Raw genomic sequence first — 26,996 nt, 5'->3', positions numbered from 1 at the left:
CTCACCCCTCATCTTGTTTTCCCCCGTTCCCTATCCAATTTCAGATAACCAAATACAATTATATCCGATATATCAGGTAACAAAGTGAGATAGTGTAACAATATGAGATAACCAAGGGACAGTAGAAGTGATGAGAGATAACATAATGCCTTAAGAACAACAATGATTAATTATATGGCTTATGTTTACATCATATTTTAAATGACAAGTTTAACAAACAATTGTTCAAGGAGGAAATCTCTAATTACATTCTCTGGGACTTAGTCTTTAGAACTTAATCAAAATTAGGCTAAGGGTTTGTATGTCATAGAAACATATCAGTTTATGAAATAAAACATTATGATTATAGAGTCATAGGTTTTTTTGTCTATATAGTTATGTTTGTATTTCCATTACCATGTCCATTGCTTTGGGTATGCAGTTATTCAGTCCACGCTCTTGTACACTTTGGATTTAATAGCCACATATTAAGGATACCATGCGCCTTTTGATCCTTACGTCTTGACTTGTCTCACTCAACATGATTCGCTCTAGATTCATCCACTTCCCTGTGAATGCCATTATTTTATCTTGTCTGTTGGCTATGTAGAATTCCATTGTGTATATATACCACATTTTCTGTATCCATTCATCTGCAGTAGGGCATCTGGATTGTTTCCATCGCCTGGCTATTGTGTATAGTGCAGAGATGAACATAGCTGAGCAGGTGTCCTTATAATATCTTGGGTCATGGCCGGGAGTTTGGCCTAGTGGTTAAAGTGCTTGCCTAGCATGCACAAAGACCCGGGTTCGATTCCTCGGCACCACATACATAGAAAAAAGCCGGAAGTGGTGCTGAGGCTCAAGTGGTAGAGCTCTAGCCTCGAGAAAGTCCAAGGACAGTGCTCAGGCCCTGAGCTCAAGCCCAGGACTGGCAAAAAAAAAATATCTTGGGTCATGATGTTCAGGATAGATGCCCAGAAGTGGTATGGCAGGATCGTAGGGGAGGTCTATTTTTAGTTCTTTAAGAAAACTCCACACTGCTTTCCAGAGTGGCTGAACTAGTCTGCATTCCCATCAGCAATGTAGTAGGGTTCCTTTTTCTTCACAACTCCGCCAGCAACTGTCATTGTCTGAGTTCAAAATCTTGGCCATTCTTGTTGGGGTAAGGTGGTATCTTAGGGTTGTTTTTATTTGCATTTCCTTTATGACCATAGATGATGAACATTTTCTCGTATGCTTTTCTGACATTTTAATCACTTCTTCTGATAAATCTCTCTTTAGTTCCCTTGCCCATTTAGTGAATGGTTTATTGGGTTTTGGGGGGATTAGTTTCTTGAGTTCCCTGTAGATACTGGATATGAAGCATTTGTCTGATGTATTGTTGATGAATATCTTTTCCCAGTTGGTTGGTTGTCTCTACTTTTGCCACTATGTTTTCATCTGTACAGAAACTTTTTATATATATTTTTATTGTAATTAATAGAAGGGTTACATATTTGCCAGATAAATAGTGCCTTAGTTCCCACACATTGATACCCTTTCACATGTCATGGTCCCCATTTCCCTTCCCCCCTCCCCCACTGTACAGAAAATTTTTATTTTTAGGTAGTCCCATTTGTTGAGTCTCTCTCCAATCTGTTATGACCCTGGGATTCTGTTCAGGAATCTTTTGCCTGTGCCTATGAGTTCCAGTGTCTCTCCTACTTTATCATGTAACAGTTTCACGGTTTCCAGTCTGATGTTGAGGTCTTTGATCCACTTTGAGTTAATGCTTGTGCATGGTGAAAGGCTAGGGTCAATTTTTAGTTTTCTGCATGTGGCTGCCCAGTTTTGCCAGCACCAATAATTGAATAGGCTGTGTTTGTTCCACTGTATATGTTTGGCTCCTTTGTCAAATACAAGTTGACTATAGGTAAGTGGTTCTATTCCTGGGTCTTCTATTCTGTTCCACTGATCTTCTGGTCTGTTTTTGTGCCAATACCAAGCAGTTTTTGTTATTATGGCTCTATAGTAGAGTTTGAAGTCTGGTATTGTAATACCACCAGCATTGCTCTTTTTGCCTAGAATTGTTTCGGCTATTCTAGGTCTTTTCATGTTCCATATGAATCTTTGGATTATATCTTCTATTTCCGTAAAGAATGTCTTTGGGATTTTGATGAGATAGCAGTGTTAGTCATCCCTTGCTGTATTGAAGTTCACTTATTGCTACATCACAGATTTTTGCCTATCACAGGGGGCTCTAGATTGTAACTCCCGTGATAGGTGAGGGATCACTATTTATGTATTTATAAACAAACAAACAAACATCCTGAGTCTGGCACTGGTGGCTCATGCCTGTAATACTCAGGAGCCTGAGACCTGAGGATCACAGTTTGAAGCCACCCCAGATAGGAAAATCCACTTAAGCCCTCAAAAATCCAAAGTGGTCCTATAGTTCAAGTGATAGAGCACTATCCTTGCACACAGAGAAAAGTTCAGAGACAGCACCCAGGCCCTGAGTCTAAGCCCCAGGCCCAGCAAAACACACACACACACCCCCAGGCCCAGCAAAACACACACACACACACACTCACACACACTGCAATAAAGTGAAATGGTGGAGCAGCAGTAAGTGAACCACAATATAGCAAGATACAACTGTATTTTGGATAGTAAGCTATTGTCCGCTATATAGCTCACAAAATCTCCCATTCTATAGAATTTTTAGCTTGTTGGCTATGTCCTCTGCCATGCAGAAACTTTAGTTTGATCCAATGCTATTTATCAAGAATTTTTCTTTGGTTTGGTGTGCTTCTGTACCTTTACTCAGAAAGTATCCACCTCTGCCCAGAAGTCGTAATGTTCCCCTACTCTTTGCCGTAATCATTTCATGGTTTCAGGTCTTACACTGATATCTCTAATCCATTTTGAAATGATGTTTATTGCAGCACTACTCACTATAGCCAAGGCAAAGAATCAGCCTTAATGGACTGGATCAAAAAATGTGTGTGTGTGTAATTTTACTCATCCATTATTAAGATGATATTGTACAATTCATGTAGAATGTAAAGAAATGGAAAGTCTTGGAAAAAAACATGTTAAATGAAGTAAATCAGGCTCAGAGAGACAAAGAATCCATGTTTTCCCTTATATGTGGAAACTAGATTTAGCTGACAAACTCATATGTAAATACACTGAGTAGTATGCAAGTGTATACAAATGTATTAACTAAAATATGGTAGATTCAAAGAAGATTTTAAATAGCATAAATACTTAGAAAGCCAAAATCAAAGTTCAGCAAGAAGAACGCCAGAAGTAGGTGCTCAAAAGCATGGGTGGGGTCAAAGGGAAATGGATAGAAAAATGATGAGGGGAAGACTGGGGCAATGAGGATAAGAATCCAATGTATGTCTCACAAAATTAAGAAGAGGAAGAGGAAGGGAGAGTAAAAGGGGATGGCTGAAAATACTGAAAACTGTGGCATTGATCAAGATACATTGTTGTCATAAACTGCTTTGTTAAATGGCAACTCCTTGGTATAATTACTTAAAGATAAGAATCAAAATAAAGGAAGAATGAAAGAAAATGAATAGGGCATTGAAATGGAGGGAACATTTTTAAAAAGCAACAACATGAATATAGGCTCTGCATGTAGTTCAGCAGTACAGTGTCTTGCCTACCATGTATAAGGTCTTGGGATTGATTTCTAGCACTGAAAATGTAGCACATAACTAGAATACAGCAAAGAGTTAACAAAGAACATAGAAATGAAAAAAAGAAGATTTAAAAGAATGATATGTAAAAACATCCCAAATTTGGCTAAAGGTATTAAACACAAATCTATACAACCAAGTGAACTGCAAAAGGGATAAACTGATAGGTATTTTTTGTATGGCATGGGGCCTGAACACTGCCCTTGAGCTTTTTTGCTCAAGGCTAGCCCTTTACTACTTTTTTTTGCCAGCCCTGGGCTTGAGCTCAGGGCCTGAGCACTGTTCTTGGACTTTCTCAAGTCTAGAGCAATACCACTTGAGCCTCAGCATCACTTCTGGCTTTTTTTTTTCTATGCATGTGGCACCGAAGAATCGAACTCGGGTTTTCATGCATGTTAGGCAAGCAGTCTACCACTAGGCCAAACTCCTGGCCCCCCTTTACCACTTTTTGAACCACAGCTCCACCTCTGGCTTTCTGGTGGTTAAGTGAAGATAGGAATCTTAAGGACTTTCCTGCCTGTGCTGGCTTTGAACCTCAATTCTCAGATCTTAGCCTCCTGGGTAGTTAGAATTACAGGCGTAAGAGGTCAGTTTTAATGAAAGCAAATTACTCATCTGAAAATACTGAGCTCCAAAGGAAGTGGCATGACATTTTTCAAGTGCTGAAAACAACTGTAAATTATAAAATCTATATCCGTGAAGAGACATCGTCGGAAGGAAAATAATTTAGATGAAGAAAACAAGGGTGAACCTATCTTTATCAGATCTATTAAAGAATGAAAAAAGGAAGCTCTCCAAAGGAGAAACAAAAAGGAGAAGGATGTTTTGAATTTCAGAAAGGAAATAACAAATCATGAATTAAAATAAGGATGAATAAAACCCTGTGCCGGTGGCTCACATCCATAGTCTTAGCTACTCAGATGGCTTAGGTCTGAGAATCCAGGTTCAAAAACAGCCTGGGCAGGGAATTATTGCAGACTCATAACCAACTGCAAAAGAAAGCCAGAAATGGAGCTCAAGTGGTACAGTATCAGACTTGAGTGAAAAAACTAAGGGAGAATGCTCTAGCCTTGAATTTAAGCCCAAGTACCTGACAAAGGAAGAGAGAGAGAGAGAGAGAGAGAGAGAGAGAGAGAGAGAGAGAGAGAGAGAGAGAGAGAGAGAGAATGAATATACCAGGGCATATCAATATATGCACAAATTCACTAAAGTATTGTATACAAAGGGTAAGATTCTAATGGTGTAATTCCTTTATACAACTTACAGTCTAATAAAATGAATACCAGGAAACTGAAACATGATTTATCACAGGGAGATGGAGTTCAAGAGGAGAGGGAGAGACAAATGGAGAGAGGAATAGTCAGCAAATATATAACAGAAAAATTACATTGACTCTATAATTCTACTTAGGAATCTCAGTACCCTACTCTCAACGTATGTATGTGAAAATGGATCTGGGTAATGTAAGTGGGATGGATGTGGGAGAATGATGGAAGGGGTGAGACTGATGAAGATGTGCACATATACTGATGTGTTTAATTGAAACGTTAAGGATGAATAAAATTTTTTCTATTATCTTAAATAAAATTATTATCTTAAATCAATATTTGGAAGTGAAGCTGTAGATCAAGTGGTGGAGTGCAAGCTTTGAATATAAAAGTTCATTGACAACATCAAGGCCCTGAGTTCAAACCCTAGAATCATACACAAAGAATAAAAGTATCTATTAAGATGCACATATCGGGCCAGGAGCATGACCTAGTGTAGAGTGCTTGCCTAGCATGCACGAAACTCTGGGTTCAATTCCTTGCTACTACATACACAGAAGCTAGAAGTGGTGCTGTGGTTCAAATAGTACAGTGCTAGCATTGAGAAAGACCAAGGACAGTGCCCAGGCCCTGAGTTCATGCCCCAGAATTGCCCCCCTAACAAAAAAATGAGATGCACATATATGTCTAGGAAATACTTGAGACAATTATACAGAAAAGGTGAGTGGAAAAGGTGTTTAAATGTAAGCAAGGTTTCAATGCTTTACCTAAAAAAAATAAAAGTATACACACATGTATACATATATACATATCTGTATATATAACATATATATATATATATATGGTACCATCAAACAACTATGAAAACTACATAATTGCACTCCAAACAATATAAACAACACAAGAAAAACATCCAGCAATTTTTTTTGCCAGTCCTGGGATTGAGCTCAGGGCCTGAGCACTGTCCTTGGACTTTCTCAAGGCTAGAACTCTACCACTTGAGCCTCAGCACCACTTCCAGCTTTTTTTTATATATGTGGTACCAAGGAATCGAACCCGGGTCTTCGTGCATGCTAGGCAAGCATTTAACCACTAGGCCAAACTCCCCGCCCCCAGCAAAAATTTTAAGTAGCCCACAGGCAGACATGAAAAGAGAACTAGAACTAGAGAAGGGAAAATAACAGAAAAACAAAACAAAACAAAACAAAAAATTAAATACGGAAATGCTAGGCATAAGTCCTAACATATAAATAGTTCAAATGCACGTGGTCTTACTAAAAAATTAAGAAGTGCTGTTAGAATAGATAAAAACATGAATTAAAAACATCTATATGTTCTTAGGGGAGGATCACAAAGGCTCAACTGCCTATGTGCCTGTGATCATATAAATAAATATTGAAGTGATCTCCAGCAAATGGAAGCAAGAAGGTTTTTCCTTTATTTCTTTTTCTTTTTTTTTTTGCCACTCCTGGGCTTGAGCTCAGGGCCTGAGCACTGTCCTTGGGCTTTCTCAAAGCTAGAGCTCTACCACTTGAGCCTCAACATCACTTCTGGCTTTTTTCTATGTATGTGGTGCCGAGGAATTGAACCCGGGTCTTCGTGCATGCTAGGCAAGCACTATACCACTAGGCCAAACTCCCGGCTCTATTTCTTTTCTTTTTATCGTGTATATTTATCTATCTTTGTGAAGGTAAATGAGGACACAGAAATGGAAGGACAAAGGGTGAACAAATACAGGTGTAGTACTCACTAGAAACTATGTTGAAAATGAACTATATAACTTGTGAATGGGGATGAGGGGGAACACTTGGAGAGAGCGAGGGAAGGGGTGACATTGTCCAAAAAGAAATGTCCTCATTATCTGACATATGTAACTGTAACCACTCTGTACATCATCTTTATAAAAACAATTTTTAAAAAACTAAATGCTTTCTATAATGAACTCACCTTAAACACAGGCAGGTTGGAAGGACAGAAAAGGAGGTATCATGCTGACATTAATCAAAAGGAAGTAAGAGTGCATTTGTACTATCAGATGAAGTATATTTCACAGGAAATAAAATTACTAGAGATGAAGGGCTGGGAATATGGCTTAGTGGTAGAGTACATGCCTAGCATGCATGAATCCCTAGGGAGCTCGATTCCTCAGTTCCATAAGGCAAAAGAAGAAGAAGAAGAAGAAGAAGAAGAAGAAGAAGAAGAAGAAGAAGAAGAAGAAGAAGAAGAAGAAGAAGAAGAAGAAGGAGAAGAAGAAGAAGGAGAAGAAGAAGAAGGAAAGAAAGAAGAAGAAGAAGAAGAAGAAGAAGAAGAAGAAGAAGAAGAAGAAGAAGAAGAAGGAGAAGAAGGAGAAGAAGAAGGAGAAGAAGAAGGAGAAGAAGAAGGAGAAGAAGAAGGAGAAGAAGAAGACGACGACGACGGCAAGGCCTAGGCCCTGAATTCAAGCCCCAGGTCTGGCAAAAAAAAGATTGATAATTATTGGCTGGGAATTTGGTAGAGTGCTTGCCTAGCATGCACGAAGACCAGGGTTCGAGTCCTCAGTACCACATACATAGAAAAACAGGAAGTGGTGCTGTGGCTCAAGTGGTAGAGCTCTAGCCTTGAGAAATCCCAAGGACAGTGCTCAAGCCCTGAGCTCAAGCCCAGGACTGGCAAACAAAAAATGTTCAATGACAAGCTTAAACAAAAGCATATATTGTTATGATTCCATTTATAAAAATATCATCCAGAATAGAGTGAAATATATCCCCCCTCTTTCTCTGTTTCTCTCATTTTCATATTGGAACTGTGGGAAAGATAGACTATGGGGACTGAAGAGCAACAAGGAATTTTTTCTGTGGTACTGGAATTTAAACTCAAGGCCTTGACATTGCTAGGCAGATTGTAGCCATTTGAGCTGAGTCACCTGCCCAATAGGGATCTTGGTAGTAACAGCAATATTCTAAGTCAGGTTGGTAAGTTATACCCTATAGGATAAATTTGGTGCACACCTGCTTTTGTTAACAAAGCCTTATTGAAAACCAGCAAGCCTATTTGTAGCTAGGATTACAGACATGAGCCACCGCGCCTGGCTGTCTCTCTTTTTTGATATTTGAAAAAAAAGACTTCACCTCTGTGAACTTCACCTTCCTTACCCATGACACAAGGATGCTCACCACAGGACTGATATGAGGCATCATATGCAATGCCTTTAGAGTTGTGTTTGAGGATCTGGGGTTACAGATCAGTAGAAAGAGATTTGCCAAGAATGTGCAACCCCAATATCACACTCACACATACACACACACTATAACATTTGGCACTTCAGAGTCACTCCATAGTGTTCATTTCCATCCCAACAAGTTAAGTGTTTTATTATAAATCTAGAATAAGAGAAGCATATCCGCCTAGATGTTAGAACCAAAAGATTATAGACAGCTACACTGAACTTCTAGTGCTCTGTAACTAAACTCATTCTTTCCCTGATCTTAGAACATGACAGAAAAAAAAAGATACAGTTATGCACATTGTACCCCCAGGAGGTTTTACCTTTGGAATTTCTTGGCTTTGTAAATGCTGCAACACATTCTGTAACACAGAAATGTGCTGATAGGCAGTGGAAGCGTGTGGAAGCCTGTACTGGAATGCTAAGAGTCAAAAGGTGAACAGAAAATGACAGCTGATTTTGAAGAGCTATCCCAGAGTTTTGATAGAGGGTCTGTTGTTGTAATTGTGGTTCTGAGGAGTCAGAAACAAATGCTAAAGTAGAAAATGGCTGCCCCTGTGGCTGGCCAGCCGATTGCTGCTGGAGGCACACTGGCTGGTTTTGTTCTGATGGGGAAAAGGTTTGGTTCCTGTCTAATGCCTGAAGCACTTGAGGCTGCTCTAAAGGGTGTGTTTTATATTGCTGTTCCACTGCCACTGGCAGCAACTGTCATTGCAAGGGAGGTATGATCTGGAGTGTGTTTGCAACAGTCTGAGAAATGTCTGGTAATGGCTGAACTTGGTTAGGTGACTGTGAAACAGGTATCTGCTGTTGTTGTAAAGCAGAAGAATGTTGGCTACACAAACACTGCTGTTTATTTATGGAACTATCTTGAGTAGGCAACTGATGAATCTTCTGCAGTCGTCTATGAAGATGAATGAGTCATCTGCTGATGCTGAATGAAAGCTGAATGAGGAACCTGGTTTGGCATTAAATGTGATTGGGAAAGCTGTGGGAGGAAATGAGGAGGCTGGATCTGGGCCTGTGAAGAAGTCTGCTGAATGAAGGTCATATGTTCAAGGTGTTGACTTGGTCCTTCCGATTCCTCCTGAGATGTAATGCTAATTGACTAGGCCTGAGATTTTAACTGCTGATATCCCAAGCTGACATTTGCTTGGAAAGGAGCCACTAAATGTGGCACACTAAGTAAAGGCTCAGGAGAATGTATCTGTGTACCTGAGGTTGGTGTCAAATCCATGTTTTCCTCCAACATTAAAGAAGTACTGTCTTCGAGTTGAATTAAATAGGCTTTTTGTCCAGAAGTCTGTGCTACACAAGATGGTACAGAGTCTAATTTCTCACTTGCAGAGTTTGTAATGTATGTATATTTACTCTCTGGAGGGTTTACTGTGTATACTTGCTGCATTATGAAGGTTGCCTGTTCAGTTGCCTGGATGGTGTAAGCAGTCTGTTCTAAATGAGAGACACGTTCAGTAGGCAGTACCTGAGAAGCAGGCTGATTTATAGGCTTCCTAGGGTAAACTGACTGGAGTACATATGCCAGTTGGTCTGGAAAAGGTGATCCAATTGGAGATTGCATGAGATAAGTGGACTGTACTGAAGGTGGGTCTGGATAAGAAGTCTGTGCGGAGTAAGCTGTACAGTTTCAAGTAGATGCTCTGGGGCTAGCAGTTTAGAAATATGCTGTCCTGCAGCCACCATTGGATAAGGTGTCTGTGAGGAGACAAAAGTTTGTTCCTGAAGGGGCCGGGTGTTTGGCCTAGTGGTTAAAGTGCTTGCTTAGCATGCACGAAGACCCAGGTTCGATTCCTCGGTACCACATGCATAGAAAAAAAGCTGTAAGTGGTGCTGAGGCTCAAGTGGTAGAGCTCTAGCCTTGAGAAAGTCCAAGGATAGGGCTCAGGCCCTAAGCTCAAGCCCAGGACTGGCAAAGAAAAGTTTGTCTCTGAGTATTTGTCACTAAGGACAGCTGCTCAGGAGCCTTCACTGGGAAAGGTGGTAGTTCTGGGGGTGGGCCTGGATAAGTGTGATGAACAGAGCAAGATGGCTTTTCCCTGGACCGAGTCACACTTTCAGTATCATCCTTTGGTTGCTGCTGACTTCTAGGAACTCCAGACTCCTGCAGAATACAATCCTGCTCAACATTTTTTGTGGTGCTAACATAATCTTAGGTTGTAAAACTAATGGCTGCTGCAGAACATAGGCTTGGAAGTAAGGCTCCTTCAAATGCACGATCTGATTTTGTGGCATTGAAAAACTTGGAGTTGCTGATTTCAGCTGTATCACTAGGTAAGGCTGTGGTATTGAGTGAACCTTTGGTGAAGGCTGACAGACCCATGAATGCCCCACAATTGAATCAGAAGGGATCTGAACAATGCCAGCAACATTCTGCGCACTGCTAATATATTGAGCACAAGAATGATTCACCAAAGCTTGAAAGTGATTAACTGGAAAGGAACTAAAGGTTGATTGGCATCTGATGCTTTAGTTTATCCCTGATTCCCATTTCTGGGGCCAGGCTCAAGTAGAAGACCAACTTTTGGATGCTGGGAAGTCATCTGTGAAATAGGCAATGTTAGAGGAAAAACTACAGAAGGGACTGGTTATGGAATTCTATTAACTGACTAGTCTAAAGTCATGTGTTGGATTGAAGTTTGTCCATCTGCTCCAAGGGACAGCTGCAGTTCCTGGTGTTAGTGCAGGGAAAATTCAAATTAGAAACGCACATACCATGCCCATGTTAATGGGACTGTTTCAAACAGATTGATAAAATAGTGCTGTATTTTAAAATGTTCATCAAATTACCTAAAAGGTGATAGAGTAATAGGTTTATAAAATTCTATGAATAAATGTGAATTGGATACATGAAGTTGTTTAAGAGTAGTCTCAGCAACATATTGTTCATGCTTTCTCATTTATTACAATTACCACATATAACTCATGAAAACTCTGGCAGACTCAAAAGAATGGATATCTTCATACAAAAGTCAGTAAAAGTCATGAGAGAAAACTCAAAGAGTTTCAATACTGTAAAATGAACATGTGTTCTCTCATAAAGACAGGAGAGGACTGATTAGTCTCTCTAGTAAGAGGGATAACAGGTAATTGTCACTTTTTCCTGATTTTATGGGCTTTTTTCTTTAAGAGAGGGTCAGCCCGAATTGACCTAGTACTATGTAGCTCAGATTGACCTCAAACTCATAATCCTTTTATTTTTTTAATTTTTGCCAGTCCTGTGCTTGAGCTCAGGGCTTGAGCACTGTCCTTGGACTTTCTCAAGGGTAGCCTCTACCACTTGAGCCTCAGCACCACTTCCGGCTTTTTGCTATGTATGTGAGGTATTGAGGAATCAAACCCGGGTCTTCGTGCATGCTAGGCAAGCACTCTACCACTAGGCCAAACTCCTGGCCCCACTCATAATCCTTTTGTCTCAGCCTTCCAAGTAATAAGATTACAGTATGCCATCATACCTGACACAGGCATTATTTTTCAATACTCAAAAAAAATATTCCACACCAGTCTTTTAAACTTCTTTAAATTTAGGAAATGAGACTTAAATATACGTCTCTATCCATACAGGGCTAAACCTAAATTAAATCCAGGCATCCTTTCAACATACTTTGCAGTATAGTAGAAAGAGACAACTCAACCACACTATCATCTCAATTACAGATATTTACCATATCACTCATAAACATTACGCAAATACTAGGCACTCTCAACTATATCAGATTAAGTCTACTGCCAGCAGACTTTAAGAACACCTGGCATTTGCCAAGTATGTATATGATTTCTCCTATAAGATTCTAACCACTTTGAGGGCAACGATCATGCCTTAATTTACTTTATATCTCCAGAAGGTAGTAACCATTAAAAGTTTGTTGCTGAACTATGACTGACTAGATATCAATCTCATAAAAAGAATCCAGCTGGTAGCTAAATAGATACTGCCCAAAAGCTTAGACCATCTTACAGGAAACGCACATGCAGGTAACAGGGTGGGGGTAGGGAGGCTGAAAATGAATAATAGCAAAGAAAAGCCCAATCATGTGTTCAGAGTCTATAACCTAGGCGACCAGGATACAATGTGAAGACATGCACTCAAAGACTGTTTACTCATTTTCAGAAATGAGTAATACTGACTTCATGAGTTAGAAAGTCAAACTCCTTTTCCTTTTTCTCCAATAGAAGTAAACATGAACCCAAACCAAGCCAAGAATGTAGAGGAATGGGCTACAAATTATGAAAGTCTATGAGAAACAACTTCTAATTAACTGCAACACATAGACCTCTACTGTCAAGGCAGAAAAGTATAATACAAAGAAAAACACTAATTGACAAAGAAAAAGAAATCAGAGTTTCAAAGAGATCTTTTGTCTATATACTGAGTTCGTTGTATCTTCTCCAGTTATACAAGTAGTATCCCTAGATTCTACTTATATTACTTAGGTGCATCCTCAAGAACAATGTCTTGAATGCAAGAAAGCATAACCTAACATTTAGCTCTTGGTGACTTGTCTAAACTATGATAAATTTATTTATGAAAGAGAATCTTCGCTTGTCAGAAAAACACAGGCCGGTGCACTGAGGATCATGGTTTACAGATAGCCTAAGGAGACAAATTTGAGAGACTCATCTCCAATTAACCAGTAAAAACAAAGGTGGAATTGGAGATGTAGCTTAAATGGTAGAGTGCCAGCCTTGAGCAAACAAGCTAAGCAAGAATGTGAAGTCCTAAGTTCAAGGCCCAGTACTAGCACAAAAGAAAAGAAAAGAAGAGAAAAATGTAGGTAGTATTAAATTTGTTTAAATGAATATATAGCTTAAAAAAACATGTATTACATTTACCTGTGAGACCTTCTGAGTAGATAGTGGAGAAACCTGCGGCTGTCCAACAACTGAAGGTCCAACAACATGTACAGGCAAAACAGAAGACTGACCATGAACCACAGGTAAAACATGGGGCTGAGACAGGTTTGGCTGCGCCTGCAACTGTGAAATAAGGGGGAAGACATGAAGGACAAACTTTCCCATTTAGAGGAAATATACAATTGTATATTAAAATCTAACAGTTCACCTCACCCCTGAAATTGCCTGGCAATGTCCTACTAGTTGTTGAGATGAATAAATTAGCCCTGGAACATTTTTATCAGCCTGTGGGATGTTAGAAACCAGCTGGGAGCCAATTGGCTGTTTTGATGAGTAGGCAACATTGGGCTGACTTGAAGTTTCTGAAGGCATAACTGATCCAGCTCCTGTGTCGGACAAATTGTCACCTACAACAAAGAGAACAAGCAACAGGTAGAAAGGAAAACTTCAAGCAGAATGTCCAAATGCTATAAATAGCAGTAAGCAGTATTGCTTTAATGTTTTTTCTACTATGCAACAAGAGATAGCTCAAATAGCTAATATATATATAATATATATATATGTATGCATGCATACATATGTATACATATATTCTCTCTATATATTATTATTATACTGACATATTTTATTTATATATACTTATATATAACATATACATATAAGAATTAATTTAAACTATCATTTAAACTAGATAAACCACTCTCAAATCATCAAATACTAGTTGGGCACTGGTGGCTCACGCCTGTAATCCTAGTTACTCAGGAGGCTGAGAGCTGAGTATCAAGGATCAAAGTCAGCCCAGGCACAAAAGGACCTGAGACTCTTATCTCCAATTAACCTCTAGAAAAGGGGAAGTGGGGCTTGGCTCAAGGGTAGGGTGGTAGCCTTGAGCTGAGGAAGTCAGGGACAGCACCCAGGCTGAATTTAAGCCCCATGACCCTCAAAAAATGAAAGAAAAAGAAACTTAATCAGAGCTCTAATCAATGGGGGCAAGATTGACAGGAAAACAGAAAATAAGGAGCAGTGTCATATGGAGTAAAATATAATATGTGCTATTCAGAATACCACAGTAAACCCCTGTGGTACAATAAATATATGCTAAAAAAACTAGTGAGAGAAATATAAAACAGGCTCTATTGGGGAGTTAACAGAAGAGGAAGTAGGGTGAACAGAAACAATGACTACAGTCATATATATACATATATATGTATACATATATATACACATATATATATGACAATGAAACAAATCTGCTAAAATTGCTTTAGAAGGGGACAAAGGAGTAGGGGAGAATGCGAGAGAGAGCATGTTTCTGAGGTATAGTGTGAGAATATTTTCAAATACCATAACAAAAATATTCCTTGTATAACTAATAAAATCTTAAATCATACAAATATTATTTGCTAGGCACCAGTGGCTTGTGCCTATAATCTAAAGAGGCTGAGATCTAAGGATTCAAGTTTGAAGCTAGATTGGGCAGGAAAATCATATCTCCAATTTCCTATTTAAAAAAAAAGCCCGAAGTGGAGCTGTGACTCAAGTGGTATAGCACTAGTCTTGAGGGGAAATGGCCAGGTCCAGAACTCAAGCCCCAGATGTATGTATGTATATACATGCATCTCAAATTAGTTTCAGAAATTAAAACAATATTAAGCTGTTACTTAATAATTAAATTATTTTTTTCGCCAGTCCTGGGCTTGAGCTCAGGGCCTGAGCACTATCCTTGGACTTTCTCAATGCTAGAAGCTCTACCACTTGAGCCTCAGCACCATTTCCAGCTTTTTTCTATGTATGTGGTATCGAGGAACTGAACCTGGGTCTTCGTGCATGCTAGGCAAGCACTCTACCACTAGGCCAGACTCCCGGCCCCTAATTAAATTATTTTTAAAGTCAATTTTGTTGTCAAATCCTGTAATCCTAGAGCACTGGGAGCTAAGGCAGAAGGATGATGAGAACAACCTGGGTTATATACCAACACCCCATCTCCAAGGAAGTAAGCAAATATGAAATTAGTAATTAAACCACTATGAATTAAACTCTATGAATCAATGAAATGTCAACAGAGTGGCATAACTAAAATTTTCTCCTCTTTTTTTTAACTGTTTTAATACAACCTAGCACTTCATATGTGCCAAATATGCACTCTAACACTGAGTTATTTCTAGTCCTAAAAAACAGGTCAAGGAGGCTGTGAGACAAGGTCTTGCTATATATCCAAGCTAGCTGCAAATTCTCAGTCCTCTTGTTTCACCCTCCTCAAAGCTGGGATTTTAGGTATACAATACCATACCTACCTTCCCCAGCTTTAATTTTTTTTCTAAAAAAAAAAAAAAAAACAAAACCTAAGTTGGGTAGCTGGGTAATCCCAGCTACTCAGGAGGCTGAGATCTGAGGATCAAGGTTCAGAAGCCAGCCCGGCAGGGAGACTAATCTCCAATTTATCACTAGAAAATGGGAAGGGGGGCTGTGACTCAAGGGATAGGGTGGTAGCCTTGAACTGAAGAGCTCAGAGGCAATGCCTCAGGCCCAGGGGTAAGGTGGTAGCCTTGAGCTGAAGAGCTCAGGGACAGTGCCCAGGCCCAGAGTTCAAGTCCAAGGAACAAAAAACTGTAATTACAATCATATAAAAATCAACTTTATAATCTGCATGGCTCAAGAGGTACAGTATACAGTGTAAGCTGCAAAATCAAATCAAGTATGCTGGAGGCCCCGAGTTCAAACTCCATTTACCACAAAAAAAGGGAATATATCAACTCCAGGAGTGGTGATACAACTCAGGGGTCAACTGCTTGTCTGCATGTATAAGGCCCTGAATAGATCAATGACCACACACACAGAGATCTCAGTGGTTCATGCCTGCAATCCTAGCTAATCCTAGCTACTCTGGAGGCTGAGATCTGAGGATTATGGTTCAAAGCCAGCTCAGGCAAGAAGTACATGAGACTCATCTCTAAGCACCAAAATGTTACAAGGAGAGATGTGGTTCAAGTGCAAGAGCACCAATCTTGAGTGGAAAAAGCTAAGGGATAGTGCCTGGGCTCTGAGCTCAAGCTCTAATACCTCCTCACATACACAGATTTTTTTTCCATTCCTGGGCTTGAGCTCAGGGCCTGAGCACTATCCTTGGACTTTTGCAAGGCCAGAGCTCTACCATTTGAGCTTTAGGACCGCTTCCAGCGTTTTTCTATGTATGGGGTACCGAGGAATCGAACCTGAGTCTTTGAGCATGCTAGGCAAGCACTCTACCACTAGGACAAACTCCTGGCTCCAGAAGATTATTTTTTTAAGTGTCATGTTCTCTTTCTTCTAGAAACTTGGTAAAAAAATATTATCTTTGCAAAATAATTGGTTATGTGCTATGTAAATACTGTGGCTTTACAAACTTAGAGCAGGAAAAAACCTAAAGATTTTGTTTATAGATCTGCCTAAAATGCAAATTTTAGGCATCTAGAAAATTCCTTCTTGAGAAACACATTTTATCTTTAGTTCTAAAATTTTCTTTGTTAAAAGGTTTATGTTAGATTCTTTTTTGTGCTGGTTCTGGGGCTTGAACTTAGGGCCTGGGCACTGTCATTGAGCTTTTTTTGCTCAAGGCTAGAAAATTCTACTTCTGGTGTAATACTTAATTGGAGATGAGTCACAAAAACTTTCCTGTCTCAGCTGGCTTCAAACTGCAATACACAGATCTCAGCCTCCTCAGTATTACAGCAACGAGCAACAAAAATTTAGCAAGACTCTTAACATGTTAGCAAGGTCATTTATTTTTTTTCTATGAACAAAATTACTTGTCACAGTATAATCTTCCTACAACTAACACATTAAACATGCACTGACAGAAATTCCACTTAATTTTAAAAAAGCAATAGAACAGAGCTGGGAGTTTCGCCTAGTGGTAGAGTGTTTGCCTAGCATGCATGAAGACCTGGGTACTACATACATAGGAAAAAAAGCTGGAAGTGATGCTGAGGCTCAAGTGGTAGAGCTCTAGCCTTGAGAAAGTCCAAGGACAATGCTCAGACCCTGAGCTCAAGCTCAGGACAGGAAAAAAAATTAGAAAAAAAAAGGAATACAACAGAATAAAATGGGTTGCTCATGCGTGTAATCCTGGCTACTATAGGAGGCTGAGAGCTCATGATCACAGTACAAAGTCAGCCTGGGCCAAGAAAGTCTATGAGGTAATCTTCAACCAACCACCAAAAAAGCTGTAGTGAAGTTGTGGCTAGTAGTAGATTTCTAGCTTTGAACAAAAAGGCTCAGGGACAGTACCCAGGCCTTGAGTTTATGTCTTAAAACAAATGAACACAAGGAAGAGGAGAGGGGAAATGGTAAAGTGGAAATAGAAAGAGAAGAGGAAAGGGGAGGGAGGGGAGGGGAGGGGAGGGGAGAGGAAAGGAGGGGGAAGGAAAAGGATGGGGGTAGGAAGGAAGGGAAATGAGAGGGAGACAGAGAGAACAAACTCCCTGGTCTACTTCAGGGGCTTTGCAAAAGTCTATATAAAATAATTGATAATAGAAGGCATTGGAAAGCACAAACATGTCATTTAAAAATTAGGAAATATAACTGGCCATTTGCTTGTGTTTGTTTGTTTGTTTACCTCTAGTAGAGAAGCAGGGGTGCTGTGGATTTCTCTGCAGAAGTTGCTGTCGAACATGTTGATCAACTTCTGTTTCTTCACTTTCAGCCCCAGTGTGCTGAACAGGAGCAGGGGACAGAGTTGCAGTCTGGTGTTGAGGAAATACATTTCCTGTTGACTTACACTGGGAATCCCGGCGTTCATCTGAACAGCCAGCAGGCTTCTTGTCCCTTGTCTTTTTAATCAGGGTCACCCGGTCTCTAATAGATTTAGCAACAGCTTTGGAATCACTCTCATGGAAGAATCCAGACTTGACCTACAAACAAAACACAATAAATAAACTATTTTCTTAATACTAAACACTAGACCATTCTTTTAATGCCCATCATTACTTTATATCACAAAACCCAAAGCTATTAAATAATAGCTAATTTGTTTCTACAATCTTTATTAAAGATATAAGCTTGTAATGAGGATAGAAGTAAAGCAAGAGTATTAAACTGGGCATGGTGGTTCACACCTATAATCCCAGCACTTGGGAAGGTGAGGCACAAGGATTGAGAATTACAAGCCAGCCTGAGCTCATAGTAAAAGGCTGTCTCAAACAAACAAACAAACCCAACCTAATAGTATTACCATGTATTATGGAAATACTTCAGGCTTAGGCAGAATATGATGACAGGTCACTAATCCCAATACATGGGAGGAGGATCACAAGTTAGAAGTGAATATACAAAGCAATCTGAAGTATATAGTGATTCTTGAAAAAAAAATGAAGAGGGAAAGAGAAAAGGAGGGAAGGAGAGAGGAAAGGAGGATAGTGGTTCCAGATGAGCCCAGGTAAAAAATTTTCACATTTCATCTAAAATAAAGAGTTGGGTGTGGTGGTATGCACTGTCATTATAACTAAAACATAAAATAGGACTGCAGTATAGGCCAGCTTAGGGAAAAAGCTATTACTCTCTTGTAATCCTAGCAACTCAGGAGGCTGAGAATTGAGGATTTTGGTTCTAAGTCAGCATAGACAATTCTGATTAACTATACATAACTGCAAGTGGAGCTATGATTCAATCAGTAGAGCATTAGCCTTGAGCACACAGGTTCTGAGTTTAAGCCTGGGGAAAAGCACGTGTGAGTGCATATGCACACCCCCCCTCAAAAAAAACAAATAACTAGAGCAAAAAGCATTAGCCACATGGTATTTACAGTGGTTACCTGCCTAGCCAGTGTGAAGCCTTGAGCTCAAATCGGAAAACACACACACACACACACACACACACACACACACACACACACACACACTAACTTGACAGAAGTGTAACAATGTAGCTATAAGAGTAGCCAGGTGTGGTGGCTCATGTCTGTAATCCTAGCTACTCAGGAGGCTGAGATATGAGGATCAAGGATCAAAGCCAGCGGGGCACAAAAGGACCTGAGAATCTTATCTCTAACTATCCCCTAGAAAATGGGAAATGGGGCTTGGCTCAGGGTAGGGTGGTAGCCTTGTGCTGAAGAGCTCGGGAGGAACAGAGCCCAGGCAGAGTTCAAGCCCTATGACCCACAAATATATATATCTATAAGGAACGAAGACATGCAGGGAATGATGGCTCACACTTGTAATCCTAGCTTCTCAGGAGGCTAGGATCTAAGGATTGCAGTTTAAAGCCAATCCAGGCACTAAATTCCGGGAGACTCTTATCTGTAATTAAACACTAGAAAACTGGAAGTGGTGCGCTGGGGCTCAATGGATAGGGTGGTAGCCTTGAGCTGAAGAGCTCAGGGACAGCACCCAGGCTCAGAGTTCAAGCCCTAAGACCAACAAAAAAAATAGAAAAGATATGACTATTGGAGGAACAATCTAAACCATCAAAATTAACAATAGTTTCAGAAAGAGAAGATAAATAAGAAATTATCAGCAAACTACTTCAACAAATTTCATAGAAACTAAAGTACTTGAAGCTGATACGGTCCAGATCAAGAAACAACAAATCAAAGGGCCGGGAGTTTGGACTAGTGGTAGAGTGTTTGCCTAGCATGCACAAATACCCAGGTTCAATTCCATGGTACCACATACATAGAAAAAACCCAGAAGTGGTGCTGAGGCTCATGTGGTAGAGTTCTAGCCTTGAGAAAATCCAAGGACAGTGCTCAGGCCCTGAGCCCAAGCCCAGGACTGGCAAAAAAAAAAAGAAACAACAAATCAAGAAATATCAAACCAAGACACAGCATTATGAAAGTTTAGACTGCTGAGAAAATAGCTAGGATATTACAGATGAGGAAAAAAATGGGTCCCTGAAGAAAGCTTGTGAAATAGAAGTGCAAAGAATGACTCCAAATTGAAAAAAAAAGTCAACCTAAAATACATTGGATATACAAAAGGATCAATTACATATGAAGATAGAAAAAGGCATATCCAATATGTGCAAGGTTTAAAGAATGAACCTCTTATGAACCTTGTTTTAAAAAACACGCTGGAAGAAAACACTATACAACAATACAGACAGTACTTACTGTGCTTTTTATATCTTCACTTATTGGTAGGATTGAGGAAGTATTTTTTTTCTTTTTCAAATTTCATAGATTTTGAATTAAAGCCATTTTACCTTATTTTTATTCACTCTGAAACATTATGTTCACGAAAAAATTAAAATAATAGAAAAGTATGTAACATACAGTTTTTTTGTCAGTCCTGGGGCTTTAACTCAAGGTCTGAGCACTGTCCTTGGGCTTTCTCAAGGCTAGGACTCTACCACTTGTGTCACAGCACCACTTCTGGCTTTTTCTATGTATGTGGTACCATGGAATCGAACCCATCTTCATGCATACTACGGCAAGCACTCTAACACTAGGCCAGATTCCCGGCTCAACATACAGTCCCAGAGTTCAACTCCAGTAAGTAAACACTCTCCCTCTCCCTCTCCCTCTCCCTCTCTCTCATACACACACACACAGCAAAAGTAAAAATAAGATAAAAGATACAAAGAAAGTATATACTAAGACAAAAGGATAAGTTAGGAAAGAAAAAGAGGCATAATTTAGGAAACATAAAATCCAATATAGGAGTGAGGCAAAGAGATGTCTAAGAAAACATTAAATAAAATGCCCAGGACTGGGAGCCTAACCTAGTGGTAGAGTGCTTATCTTGCATGCACAAAGCCCTGGGTTCAATTCCTCAGCACCACATACATAGAAAAAGCTGGAAATGGTGCTGTGGCTCGTGTGGCAGAGCAAAAAGTGTCCAAGGACACTGCCCAGGCCCTGAGTTCAAATCTCCATGACTTGGGAAAAAAAAGCCCAGATCATAGTTCCACACCAAACATATAAGATGAAAATAGTGTGACTAAAATGGCAGTCATATTAAGGGCTATATTGTCCATGATCCAACTGTCATCGTCCCAGTCCCACCTGTCTTTAAACTCAGAGGAGGCAAAGCAGCTCAGACAGGACCCAGCTGGTCTGGTTTCAGCTCCAGCCTACCCCTCCCACCAGCAGTACAGCTGCAGGGAGCAGGTGTGGACAGGCATTCCCCCCCCCACAGTACTTATCTTCTATCAGCTACTGAGGGTGGGTGCTGGGTATGGAGAGAGTAGAAACAAAAATATCAGAATATCACCCTCCCCCACTGTTCCTCATCCAACCATATGGTTATCAGACTACTAATTTTTTAGTCCATACAAAAGCCTTGCTGGTGCTCGGTCATGAGCTTCTTTCCCTAAACTCGCTCATGATCTTAGGCTTTAATTTCCCCTGAAGCTATTCTTGTACATTCTTAAGGAAGCTGAATCCAGACAATGACCCAGAGACTCTAGGCAGCTTATTCTCCCCTGGAACTAATCATTCAGTATTGCCCCTTGGGTAAACAACAGATATATGCTTTATATTTAAGTTTTCAAAATAAAGCAATGCATTTCACTTTGGTAAACTATAAGGAAAAACAAAAGGAAAGAGTTGGGGCAAATATTGCCAATTGCATGCAATGAAGGAGGAGGCAATACAGCTGGGAGGGACACCAAAGTGGCTACTAAAAGCAATGATAATTTTCTATTTTATTTTCTTTTTTCTTGCCAGCCCTGAGCCTTGAACTCAGAGTCTGGGCACTGTTCTTGAGCTTTCTCAAGGTTAGCACTCTACCATTTCAGCCACGGGGTGCCAAGGAATTGAACCCAGGGCTTTGTGCATGCTAGTCAAGTGTAATAACCTGGTTAGCTGCCAAATTGTTTTTTGTTTTTTGCTCGACCACTCATGAGTGGTTAGGACCAACTGCGTGTGTTCTCATCCTTGTGGTTATTGACTATGGGCATTGTAAGGTGATGTTATACCATGACTACCACCTGCATGTTATGTTTAACTTTAAAAGCTCAGCCCCATAAAAGGTTGGGGCTGCACAAAGGTGGAGCATAGCCACTGTGCTGCTATTAAACTAACTCCTAGCTCAGTTCACTGAGTGTTGGTGACTATTGCTGGGGGGCTCGGGCCCCCCAAAATAACTGAGATATTACATCAAGCACTCTAACACTAGGCCACACTCTCAGCACCAATGTTCTGTTTTCTACGTAGTGTTTTATTTTCCTTTGTATCGTACATATGCATTTAATACACTGCTGTTTTTAGGTTATACTTCATAATAACAAAATAATTTAAATCAGGATAAAAGGAGCCCAGTGATGGTGGCTCACAAGTGTAGTTGTAGCTACTGAGAAAGCTGGGATCTGAAGATCTCAGCTCAAGCCAGCTCAGGCAGAAAAGTCTGTGAGACTCTTATCTATGAGTAGGTATCACAAAGCCAGAAGTGGAGCTGTGGCTCAGGTGGTAGAGCACTAGCACTAAGCACAAAGAAGTTCAGGGATAGCACCCAGGCCCTGAGTTCAAGTCCCAGAACTGGTACAAAACAAGAACAAAAAAAAGAAAAAGCTGGTTGCTGGTTACTCACCTGTAATTCTATCTACTCAAGAAGCTACTGGTTCAAAGCCAGCCTGGACAAGAGAGTCCATGAGACTCCTATCTCCAATTAAGCACCAAAAACTCAAAAGTGGAGCTGTGGATCAAATAGTAGAGCACTAACCTTGAACAAAAAAGTTTAGGGGCACTGTCCAGGCCTTGAGTTCAAGCCCCAAGACTGGCACAAAAATAAACAGAAAAAAAAGGCCAGGAGTTTGGCCTCGTTGTAGAGTGCTTGCCTAGCATGCACAAAGGCCAGGGTTGGATTCCTTGGTACCACATACATAGAAAAAAAGAAGTGGTGCTGAAGCTCAAGTGGTAGAGCTCTAGCCTTGAGAAAGTCCAAGGACAGTGCGCTGAGTTGAAGCCCCAGGCCTGGCAGGGGAAAAAAAAGGAGAAAAGGAGAAAGGAATCACCTGTGATACTACAAGAAATGTGGCCAACAGCAGTAAGATTTACTTACCATTTCATACGCTACTTCCTCAGGTGTATCTGTTTCCAAATTGAAGCTGAATTCAATAGCTTCATTATCTTTGTGTTTTCCTTTCAATTTCTTAGGGTCTTCAACCCATAGTCTTAGAGCCAGGGATGAATTTGAACAATCGTCTTCCTCTGCTAACTCCACCCTCAGTCCTGTGTCTTCAGCAAAAAATGCGTGGTTTAAAAGATCTCTGATGGACAACCTAATAAACAAAGCATACATCTTGTTACCAGTTCTTCCAATCACAAGATGAAAATCATTTAAGAAACATGAAATTCTAGCAACTCAGGAAGATCATGTTTTTGGGACCAGCCCAGGCAAAAAGTAAAACCTTACCTTATAAATAATTGAGACAAGATGGGCTAAGATATAGTGCCTGCCTAATAAGCATGAAGACCTGAGTTCAAACCCGAGTACCAACAGGAAAAAAAGAGGAAAAAAATAAAGATTTGATATATAAAATGTTGTAGCTGCAGTGAAAAAAGTTGAGTGGTTCTTCAAAGAGTAAAACAGAATTGTCATATACATTCAAAAGATAGGACAGCAGGAACATAACCACATACTAACATTTATAGAGCATTACACACCGTAACCACAAGGTAAAAATAACCTAAATGTCTATCAACAAATAAATTTATAAACAAAATGTAGCATATTCATATAATCAGATAAATTCAGTCTTATTAAAAAAAAAGTTGGATGCTAATGGCTAGAGGCTGAGACCTAAGGATTACAGTATGAAGCAGTCTATGCAGGAGAGTCCATGAGACTCTTATGTCAAATTACAAAAAAAGTTGGAAGTATGCTGGGAATGTGGCTTAGTGGTAGAGTACTTGCCTAGCATGCATGAAGCCCTGGGTTCAATTCCTCAGTACCACATAAACAGAAAAAAACACAAATGACACTGTAGTTCAAGTGGTAGAGTGCTAGCCTTAAGCAAAAGAAGCTCAGGGACAATACCCAGGCCCTTAGCTCAAGCTCCCAGGACTGGCAAAAAAAGAGTTGGAAGTGGAGTTGTAGTTCAAGTTGTAGAGAACCAACCTTTAGCAAAAATGGAGAGTATCCAGGCTCTAAATTCAAGGCACAATACTGGCACAAAATAAAGGAGGAAAATTCTAATACCTGCTATAATGGGAATCAACCTTTAAGAAAAAAGTACAGAAGCTGAGTTCATGCTATAAAGTAAACACAAAGGAACAAACCCTGCTTGATTCTACTTACATGAGCAACCTAAAACGGGCACACTCACAGAGTCAGAAGGTAGAACAGAGAAGAAATGGGAAGTTAAGGTTTAGTGCATACAATGTTTTACTTTGGGATGATGAAAAAATTCTCCAGCTGGATAGTAATAATGGTTGTATGTAGAGTAGATGTACTTAATGCCACTGAAATATGTACTTCAAATGTTGAAAATGGTTTAACTTCAGTTATATATTTTCACTACAATTAGTAATTCCACAGTCTGTACAAACACTAAAAATGCTTTAGAATAAAGCCATTATTAAACAGGTGGCTTTATACAACCTGAGATATGCAACCCTGAAATTGAGTAGACATTATTAAAAAACAGGGGAAAGCTGGGTGCCAGTGGATCACGCCAATAATCCTAGCTAATAAAGAGGCTGAAATCTGAGGATTGAGGTTCTAAGGTAGTCTGCCAAGTAAAGTCTGTGAAACTATTATCTCCAATTAGCCACCAGAAAGCCAGAAGTTCAGATGTGGCTCAAAATCTTAGGTACATCACCTAGGACTAAGTTCATGAATGTGCACGTGTGTACGTACACACACACACACACACACACACACACACAGAAACCAAACAGCAGGGCATTGGTGACTCATGTCTGTAATCCTAGATTCTCAGGAGGCTGAAATCAGAGGACTGTGGTTGGAAGCTAGCCAGAGCAGGATTGTTCTTGAGCCTCATATCTCCAATTGATCACAAAAAAAGCTAGAAGTGGTGCTGTGGCTCAAGTGGTAGAGTGTTAGTCTTGAGCAAAAGCAGCCCAGGGACAGGGCCCAGGTACAGAGTTCAAGCCCTAGGACTGGCAAAAAAAAACAAAAAACAAGGGCCTGGGAATGTGGCTTATGGTACAGTGCTTGCCTAGCATGCATGCAGCCCTGGATTCAGTTTCTCAGTATCATATAAATAAAAAAGGCTGGAAGTGGTGCTGTGCTCAAGTGGTAGAGTGCTAGCTTTGAGTAAAAGAAGCTCAAGGACTAGCCTGGCACCAGTGGCTCACACCTGTAATCCTAGCTACTCAGGAGGCTGAGATCTGTGGATCACAGTTCAAAGCCAAGCCAGGCCAGGTGCTGTAGCTCATGCCTGTAATCATAGCTACTCAGGAGGCTGAGATCTTACGATCAAGATTTAAACCAGCCTGGGCAAAAAAGGACCTGAAACTGTTATCTCCAATTAACCTCTAGAAAACGGGAAGTGGGGCTTGGCTCAAGGGTAGGGTGGTAGCCTTGAGCTGAAGAGGTCAGGGACAATTCCCAGGCTGAGTTCAAGTCCCACGACTCACAAAAAAAAGCCAACCCAGGTGGGCAAGGCTGTAAGACACTTATCTCCAATTAACCACCAGAAAACCAGAAGTGGCACTGTGACTCAAGTAGTAGAGCCCTAGCTTTGAGCTAAAGAGCTCAGGGACAGCGCCCAGATCCAGAGTTCAAGCCTCACAACAGACAAAAAACAAACAAACAAACAAAAAAGGAAGTTCAGCGACAGTGCAAATAAAAAAAGAGAGAGAGGTCCATGAAATTCTATAGAAAGCCTATAATCATCATTAATATAGAGGTAAAAGGCAAAAAAAAAAAGATGAACCTACCAAGCTTGTCAGTAATTGTCCAAGGTTCAATTTAAAGGGAAGTCAACATTAACACTAAAAACTATATAAAACACAAATTGTGACATAAATCTACAATAATACTTTTTGAACAAATGTGTCCATCTTAGCTTCCCATTGTTGACATAGGATATATGATCAAATAAACATATAGATATAATCTCAATTATCTGCTAACTTGTGAGGGCCAACTGAAAAATAACACACATGTAGAAAGATAACACAAAGTCATTTCAAGAATAATTCAGGGACTGGAGTTTGGCCCAGTGGTAGAGTGCTTGCCTAGTATACATGAACACCTGGGTTTCATTCCTCAGTACCATATACACAGAAAAAGCCAGAAGTGATGCTGTGGCTCAAGTGGTAGAGCTCTAGCCTTGAGAAAGCCAAAGGATAGTGTTCAGGACCTGAGTTCAAGCTCCAAGACTGGCAAAAAAAAAGAATTCAGAAGTCTAAAAATGGCAAACATGGCTGTGGGCATTGTTCAAACTGTAGAACATTTGCTTAACATGTAAGAAGCCCTGGATTCAATCCCTAGTACCGGGGAAAAAAAATACAGCAACATTTCTAAACCAGCAAACAACATGCACTGATTCACTGCACTCTACACAGTTTAGCTCCCACTCAAAGGTCAAACTCATTACCAATAAAAAGCCTGAGGTCAAAAAAATGACTCAGTATAAAATGAGAGAAAAATGCAACCATCATGTTACATCATTTATTTACCTACACTACACCCACCTTTCAGATTTGTTTTGACGAATACATCCTTCAATGATTTCTTTCACTTCAGGATCAGTGACTTTATTGAAGCTGGCTGGTTTTATACCCTAGGAGAGGAAAAATGATTTATCATTAATAAAGCCTTTGAAAGCCCAAATCAGCATAACAAACATTTTTGGCACGGTGGCACTGGAGTTTAAACTCAGAGATTTGTACTTGCTAGGCATTCTACTGCTGACCCACACTTGTAGCTAAGTATTTTTTTTGTCAGTCCTGGGGCTTGAACCCTGGGCCTAAGCACTTGGGCTTTTTCAAGGCAAGCCCTCTACCACTTGAATCACAGCACCACTGCCTGCTTTTTTCTGTGTATGTAGTAGAGGAATCAAATCGGGTCTTCATGCATGCTAGGCAAGCACTCTACC

General features: G+C 40.1%; 1 protein-coding gene across 3 annotated transcripts in view; it reads right to left on the bottom strand.

The window, feature by feature from the left end:
* Nucleotides 1-26,996, bottom strand: part of Wnk3 (WNK lysine deficient protein kinase 3) — a 133,604-nt gene that overhangs the window by 48,855 nt on the left and 57,753 nt on the right. For all 3 annotated transcript variants that reach the window (XM_090326868.1, XM_090326870.1, XM_090326869.1), the window contains exons 6-10: nt 26,593-26,681; nt 22,988-23,207; nt 17,608-17,902; nt 13,227-13,420; nt 12,993-13,136 (exon numbers count right to left, since the gene is read on the bottom strand). In XM_090326868.1, coding sequence (XP_090182994.1) covers nt 12,993-13,136; nt 13,227-13,420; nt 17,608-17,902; nt 22,988-23,207; nt 26,593-26,681 — 942 coding nt within the window. The remainder of the gene's footprint in view (nt 1-12,992; nt 13,137-13,226; nt 13,421-17,607; nt 17,903-22,987; nt 23,208-26,592; nt 26,682-26,996) is intronic.

This window comes from Megascapheus bottae, chromosome X (genome assembly GCF_031878675.1).
Source record: "Megascapheus bottae isolate mThoBot1 chromosome X, mThoBot2.hap1, whole genome shotgun sequence".
Classification (NCBI taxonomy): domain Eukaryota; kingdom Metazoa; phylum Chordata; class Mammalia; order Rodentia; family Geomyidae; genus Megascapheus; species Megascapheus bottae.
This window is presented reverse-complemented; position numbering and strand designations above follow the sequence as displayed.